An 8,336-nucleotide genomic window follows, 5' to 3' on the forward strand; every position below is an offset into this window, starting at 1 on the left:
CAGAGTGAGACTTCAACTGAAAAAAAAAAAAAAAAGAACAACTACAATATCAACAAAGATCCTCTAAGTCTTTTCACTTACCCGCACTGGTAATCTATTTTTTTCTCTTCTAAAACAATTTTCTTCTCCTACTCTTTTTCTCATATTTTCCACTTTCACATATAGCTTTAATGTATTTATTTAAAGGGACAAAATTGAAAATATATGGTTATATTATTTATTCATATTTAAATCTATTGCAATTAAGTCAACAGGTAAATTTCCCAGGAAATATATGGGTAACTGTTTACATAGTAGGATGGATTCAGTGTTTTAGCAGAGCAGATATTTATTTTTATTACTGTGAACTAGGACATTTAAATCTTATATGATTTGAACCTGCATCCACGTTAAGCACCTGTCCCATTTTCCTGCTTCTATTTCCAAACAAACTCTCAAACTTACCAAACTTCAAAAATTGAACTTCCAATTGACTCTTGTTCATTTTCTTTGAAATCCAAGCCAATTAAGGACTTGTTAGCCCACACTCCATTAAAACAGCTGCTGAAAAAGTCAGCAGTGATTTCCACACACTAAACTCAGGCTTCAAGTACCTTTATTTATCTTACTTGGCCTCTTAACATCTGGCACAGGATCTTCCGCCTGAAATGCTCTCCACTTGGCTTTTATTCCTTCTCACTCTCCTTGGTGGTTCCTCAGTTCTTTAAATTCTAGGTCTTGGAGTGCCTACTGACTCAGTTACTCCTACCAATTTTCTACACAATTACACTCATTCCACAGGTGGTTTCATTCATCAACAACTTTAAGTATCAACAATTCTCAAATGGTTCACAATAATTATATCTGGCCCAGATTCCACCTTTGAATTCCAGACTCTTAGCAAGTTAGTTCACTCTTAGAAACGAACTTCACCAAGTTGACATCTTAGATGTGTAATAAACATCACAAATTCATATGTACAAAATCAAACTCCTGTTTTCCCATCAACACCAAATTTCTCATCTCCTTCTGTATATGTTTTCTAGGGTGCCATAACAAATCAGCACAAACTTGGTGGCTTAATACAACAGAAATTTATTTTCTCACAGTTCAACATCTGAAATCAAGATGTCAGCAGCTGGTTCCTTCCAGAGGCTCTGAAAGTGAATCCATTCCTTGCCTCTCCTCTAACTTCTGTTGGTCGCCAGCAATGTCTAGCTCCCTTGGCTTGTAGAAGCTTAATTCCAGTCTCTGCCTCTGTCTTTACATTGCCTGCTTCTCTGTATCACTGTGTCCTTTCCCATCTCTTCTCTTTCCTCTTACTCTTTTTTTTTTTTTTTTTTGAGTCGGGTTCTCACTCTGTCGCCCAGACTGGAGTGCAGTGGCTGCTCCTGGCCATCGCAGCCTCCACCTGCTGGGCTCCGGCGATCCTTCCGCCTCAGCCTTCCAAGTAGCCGGAATTACAGGCATGCGCTACCACGCCCGGCTGATTTTTTTATTTATTGTAGAGATGAGGTCTTGCTGCCCAGGTGGGTCTCGAACCCAGGTGAGGCTTGCTGCCCAGGTGGGGCTCAGGCAATCCACTCCCCTCAGCCTCCCAAAGGCGTGGGATTACAGGCTGAGCCACCGAGCCCGGCTTCCTCTTAAATCTTATTCCCTAGCTCCTCTCTTAACATGTCAAAGCTTTTCTAACCTTACAAAAACTTTTTAGCAAAACAGCTTTATAAACTGAATTCCTTTAAGTCCTACAAATAATCCTAATAATTAAGATTTAAGTCTAATACAGGAAAGCTTTGAAATGAAAACTTGGAGTGCAAACAGAGAGGGGTGATACCAGCAGCCACGGAGAGACATAGAGCCCCATGAATCATGTGTCTTGCCTTACCCTCAACCCAGCCCTGCCGCCACCTCATCTCCACAGGCCAAGGGGCTTCTTCATCTGCTTGGTTCACAGACGGAACCCTAGTGCCCAGTACTGATCCTAGCACACAGCAGGTGCTCAGCAAATACATAGTGAATGAACAAGGCAGAAACTGTGGACATGATGAAACCTAAGTTTGAATGCCCAAAGACTAGAATCCTCATCACTACCGATCATGTCTCAGATCTTTAGGGTCATTTACACACTAGAAAAGATGGGGCTATTGCAGCAATCACTGACCCAGGCCTCTCAAGACAGTGGACTGTGAAATCAATTGAGCAGTTCACAATCAACACTTGAAAAAGTGAAATAGAATTGAACTGTAAATATCAGAGAATGTCATATGTAATAAGGAGTCTTATGAAACTTTTATTCAACTGTGTGAGTACATGCACATCACATCCACAAGTACATGTGTGTGCTAGTTACAATGTAAAATATTCCCCTAAACAAAACTAAACCCACAGGCAAATTCATGACCCAAATAATATGAAAAGTACCTCTCCCTAACACATAACCCCAAATAAGTCTCTTTTTTCTGTGAAACAGTTAATCAAGCAACAGGCTAGAATAATTTGGATAATTTCAGCAGCCCATTTGAACAGAGATTTATTTTTAAGAAGACTGTATACTTACCATTGGATCAATCCAAACTGTATTTCCCAAAGTCAATATCACTTTTGCATCATGTAATTTCCCAATAATTTTATGATGAATGTATCTAGTAACCTAAAAAAAAAGCACTTAAGTTATTTATCTGAAGCTTTAATAGCATGTCTTATTCTTTTGGTATGTTATTTGGAATATTTGCAAAATATTCCATGGAGTTCATTTGATCCTGTTTTACTTTGCTGACTGCATTAGCTTATTGTATATCCAATTTACCATATTATGCAAAACATAAAACTTTTTGGAGAACCAAGAGCATCATTAAGAACACAACGCATACTCCAGTGACGAGCAGAACTGATTGTGAGACCTCTTACTCGGCCGGCAGGGTTGAGCCTTTCCACTTTACCTTGGACAGCCACATGAGTACACACAGGACCGTACTCTGTGCCCCCTGCCTCAGTATGGGTACTTTGCTTTGCTGTCAGTGTCCTGTTCGTTCTCTTTGGCGACATTTTTGTTACCCCACAAAGCCCAGAGGAACCGTCCCTTCTTTTGGAAGCTTTTCTGGCCTCCATCACGCCTTCTTTCCATATTCTCAACCTCAGTGAAATTGCCTGGCTTCTCCAGAGAGTGTTCATCACCTATAGCGTAATCCTTATAGGTGATTACACTGTTTTTTTCTGCTTATGCTGATAGGTATTTATTTTTCCACGATTCCTGTATTATACATCTCTACCACTGTGCTGTGCTAATGATAATGGCAACAGTGTCAAGGAAACCCAGCACCTCTCTGAGGTCTACAGCTGGGTTCCATGCACAGTGGCAATTAGCACATCCTGCACCAGCAGGAACCTATGCAGATGGCACATTAACTGCCTAGGAATATGAAGCACTTTGCCCAAACTCAATAATCTAAATGCAGACAAGCCTTAATTCTGTGTCTATTCTGGGTTGAATATATTCTAAAAATCAACAACTTATGAAAATACAAAATTACTCACCTTTGGATTCCATTCCATTTCATTGTCAGCAGGCTTCACTCTACAAACAATAAACTCCACAGCCTGGGGAGGAAGTGTGTGGAAATGTTCTGGGAGGTGTAACAGCCGGTCTCCTGTGATGAGCTCGGTCCTGCCTTCATCGATGAACTTCACAAGGACAGCATCCAGGGCCCATGGGTCTTCTTTAGGGCTCATCTCCAACACTTGAACCCTGGAGAACAACGGTGGCATCAGTTACCACAGATTCCTAAAAGGAAACCATCTCTGCCTCAACTAACCATTAAATGGAAGTCATACAAAGACTTCTAAAGTAAACCACACCATTTTACTTTACACTAGAAATAAAAAAACTAAGGACTTCATGAGCACTCAGTGGTGGATTATTGAAGGCACACACAATGCTGGGTGTCGTGGCTCATGACTCTAATCCCAGCACTTTGTGAAGCCAGGAGATTGAGACCAGCTTGAGCAACAGAGCAAGACACCATCTCTACAAAAAAAATAAAGCATTTAGTCAGGCATGGTAGTGTGTGCCTGTATTCCTAGGTACTTGGGAGGCTGAGATGGGAGGATTGCCTGAGCTCAGGAATTTGGGGTTACAGTGAGTTATGATCATGCCACTGTACTCCAGCCTAGACAACAGAGTAAGACTCTGTCTGTCTCTAAAAAAAAAGTATACGTAAGTGCATAAACATGTAGTATTCTTGAATAAAATAAATCCCTTTATCTAACAATGTAATAAAAATCAACATAGCAAATTGCAGTTTCCAAGTTTCTGAATCAAGGCTATCACCAAGGGGCTAAACCAGGTGCAAATTCAAGGGAAGTGTTGAGTGCAAACAAGCACATGACTCAGACTGACCGAGTTACACAACAACTATACCATTTATTGAGCCAATCTTACACAACTTAACATCACCAAGGCTCAGTTTGCCCACCTGTAAAATGGGGCAAGGATCATTTTAAAGGAACTTGACAAGAATTAAGTGAGTTAAAGATGTATGTGTGTGGCAACCCCCTGGGGTCACCTCCCACTGTGGAAGCTTTTCTGTTCTCTCAATAAATCATCCAGTTTAAAAAAAAAAAAAGGATGTATGTGCATATTGTACACAGTGTCGGTTCAACAAATGCAGTGACACTGTCACTGTGCTCTGTGTTCAGGAGCCCAGGGTGGAGGTCTCCAGGACCTAGGGGCACACCATGTTAGCACCACCTTCCCAGGAGGCAGTCAAGTTTATGCACAAAGAGAGAGGTAAAGACAGAAATTCAATACCATTTAAATGCTTCACAACTTTTGAGATGAAATAAACAGAAATTTTACCTGTGAAAACATGTTTTTTCTGCTAATCCATACAATCCAAATTTCTCTACCTTCTTGACTGCTGTTTTATTACTCGAATCCTTGAAATATTCATTCATTTCATCATTAAGAGTTGCATAAAGATCCACATTATTATCAATTATACGACCAAAGTAATTTGTTGCATTCAAAATATAAAAAGGTATTATCTGAAACACATAAACACGTCCAAGAAACAAACTTAGTCTAAACCAAAGATGTACACACTGCCTGTATCTGCAGAAGTCAACACCTGAAGAACCCAATGCATACAAACAGGGACTTAAGATACAATGCGAAGCTGACCAAAACAAACCAAAACAAAATACACACTCCCACATTCACAAATATAGTTTCACTTTAAATCGAAAGATTTTAAAATCAATTTCATTATTTTGAAACTTCATTATTAGGTACAAGTATTCAAATATTCCTTTACTTTTTAATCGTACTTTAATAAAAATTCTTGGGATAGCATCACTTCTCTTGAACCCCTTCTGATCTTTTTTTATGTAACAAGAAGCATTTATTAAAAGCCTACTGTATACCAACCACCAGGGATACAGATATGAAGTCGTGTCCTCCAGGGACCCTCAGCAGCCCAGGCATGGACAGACATGCCACAGGTCCGTGTGGTCAAGACAACAGCTCTTCTCAGGTAATAGTGCGCAGTGTGATCGGTGTGCGAGGGGGAATGTCAGCATGCAATGGATGAGAACAACCTTCATTAAGGCAGGGAGCCCTGGCTGCCCCAAGAAGATGCCAGGAGCGAGAAGAAGTCACTTGGGACAGTGCTGACAAGTCCTGTATGGTACCGGTGTCTATGTCTGTTCTGGAAGCAGCAGGTCTGACAGATCTTTGAACAGAAGAGAGCCCCAAAAGAGGCAGCAGTCATTCACTGGAAACATGGTGGGCCAATGTGACAAGGGAAGCTAAACCCAGAAGGCTTTCACCTGCTCCAGCAGCAGGAGAAGGGTGGAACGCATATGAAATCTCCCCACTGCCCCTCCAGGGACAAGAGAGAGGAAGAAAGAGAAGGATCAGAGAAAGTTGGGGAAGGGGAACAGAGCAAGGAAATTTCAGACATTGTGTCACCATATTTATTCTTTTAACCTAACATGGAAACAACAGAAATGGGAACTCTGTCAATCAGAAAAGTTATCCTGACCCATAAGTCCTTCTAAAATTTAAGAAAAACAAATTTTAATATTTATTTATTATTACTCATTTTTGTACAGACAGGGTCTTGCTATGTGGCCCAGGCTGGGTAAGGCTGGACTCAAAATCCTCTCATCCCAACCACAACACTCAGCCAGGAAAACAAATTTTATCTAAAAATGAGCAATAACAAAGTATCAAGGTCAAATTGGATAATTAAATCATAATAAAATAAAAAATAATAAAATATATCATAATTAAATATAAAATGATTTAAAACAGAATAAAGAATAGAATAACAGACTCTAGAGACAATAAGAAAGATGTGTCTTATTGTCTTTTCTTTTTTTTTGAGTTAGAGTCCCACTCTGTCACCTATGGCATATTCATGACCATTGCACCCTCGACCTGCTGGACTCAGGCGATCCATCTGTCTCAGCCTTCCAAGTAGCTGAAACTACAGGCACATGCCACCACACCTGGCTAATTTTTTGATTTATTGTAGAGATGAGGTCTCACCAAGTTGCCCAGGCTGGTCTCGAACCCCTGGGCTCAGGCAATCCTCTCACCTCGGCCTCCCAAAGTGCTGGGATTATAGATATGAGCCACCGTGCCCGGCCTTCAATTTCAAAGCCGCCTTTTAGTTTGTATGTTAAGAGAAAATGAGGTATGTATAAAAGAATAACAAATCAGAATAAGAAAATCACCTTCGAATTAAGGTGACAGAACCTCAGGAAAGAATTCGAAGCTAAAGAAAAAACTCCTTCAATAATGAAAACTGCAGTGGATTGAATGGTGGTCCCCTGCCCCCCCAAACTCAGAAGAAAGAGGTAGGTCTGTGTCCTGATTCAAGGTCACTGGACTATGACCTGATTTCAAAGAAGGGTCACTACCGATGTAATTAACTATCTCCAGATGAGCTCATTCTGGATCATCCAGACAGGCCCTCCACCCAGTGACAACTGCCCTTTAGAAGGGACACAGAGAAGAAGAGGAGGCAATGTGAGGACACAGGCAGAGATGAGAGTGATGAGGCTGCAAGCCAAAGCCATGACAAGAATGCCTGGAGCCAACAGAGGCCGAAGAGGCCATCCTCTGGAGGCCTCAGAGGGAAGCCAGTCCTGCTGCTCCTTGGCTTTAGACTTCTGGCCTCCACAGCGTGAAACAGCAGGTTTGCATTGTTTTATTCATCAACTCTGTGGTAATCTGTTAGAGCAGTCCTAGGAAACACAACACAATAGTACCTTAAGGGAAAGAGGTAAAAAAAAGAAACTTTTGATACTAAGAAGGAAATGAAGAAATTAAGAAAAAGAATTAAAAAGAAAATGACAAACTCTTAATTCCACAACTCTCATCTTAGAATTTTCTTCAAAGAAATAATCATGAATGTTTTGAAGAGAGTCATATAATCACTGTATTATTTTTAATAGTCCCAAATGGAAATAATTTTTTTCTGAAAATATAACTGAAAAAATCCTGCGATGTTCATCCATTTACTCAATTTGATTTTGGTTTTATAAATAAACTGGGGCCCTGAAATAAGGAACCTACTGAGAACCCATGCCTACTGTCAGACTAATGGTGCTACACTCATATTGACCACTGGAAGTCCTAACTGTCTTGTAAGATCCTGCTGATTAAAAAATTACACATGTTCATCAAAATGACCATTAATCACGACAAAGGATCTTTGACAGAATTTACTTTAATGTATCCACATGTTGATAGAGCTTGGTTGGATAATTTTCTTGGCATGTCCATTTTTGGATTAATAAGATGTCGGTCAGAACAGATCTTTTGGTCTCTGAAAAAAAAAATTACTAAATTTTAAAACCACGAAAAAAAATGATTGCTAATATAAATTTTTAACCATTCTTCATAAAATGTATCAGCAACCCAAATTGAAGAAACTTTATTCCAAACACCCTAAAAGTTAAATAGCTACATTAAATACTTCAGATGACACTGACAACATATAAATAACTGGAAAAGAGTTATAAATCTTAATTAACACCGAATAAACTTAAAGAGTTACTTCATTATTTCTCTAGACATTCTCAAATATATTATGTAAATGAACAAAATATATTTACAGAATAAAGACTCTGAATCAGAAACATATCACCATAGTCCACAATAAAGGTGGGTTAACCTCTAAACCAGAAGCCATTCCTTAACTATAAAACTACTTACAAGCTGGATTCGGTGGCTCAGCCTGTAACACCACGCCTTGGGAGGCTAAGGTGAGTGGATTGCCTAAGCCCGCGGGTTCGAGACCCGCCTGGGCAACTTGGTGAGACCTCATCTCTACAATAAATCAAAAATT

General features: G+C 39.8%; 1 protein-coding gene across 1 annotated transcript in view; it reads right to left on the reverse strand.

The window, feature by feature from the left end:
• TDRD12 (tudor domain containing 12) overlaps positions 1 to 8,336 on the reverse strand; it is a 104,167-nt gene that overhangs the window by 26,193 nt on the left and 69,638 nt on the right. The window contains exons 18-21 of the mRNA XM_021711637.1: positions 7,715 to 7,814; positions 4,835 to 5,022; positions 3,514 to 3,724; positions 2,537 to 2,629 (exon numbers count right to left, since the gene is read on the reverse strand). Coding sequence (XP_021567312.1) covers positions 2,537 to 2,629; positions 3,514 to 3,724; positions 4,835 to 5,022; positions 7,715 to 7,814 — 592 coding nt within the window. The remainder of the gene's footprint in view (positions 1 to 2,536; positions 2,630 to 3,513; positions 3,725 to 4,834; positions 5,023 to 7,714; positions 7,815 to 8,336) is intronic.

The sequence above is a fragment of the Carlito syrichta genome, unplaced genomic scaffold (genome assembly GCF_000164805.1).
Source record: "Carlito syrichta isolate Samal-C Ts95f unplaced genomic scaffold, Tarsius_syrichta-2.0.1 Scaffold302426, whole genome shotgun sequence".
In the NCBI taxonomy this organism is placed as follows: Eukaryota; Metazoa; Chordata; class Mammalia; order Primates; family Tarsiidae; genus Carlito; species Carlito syrichta.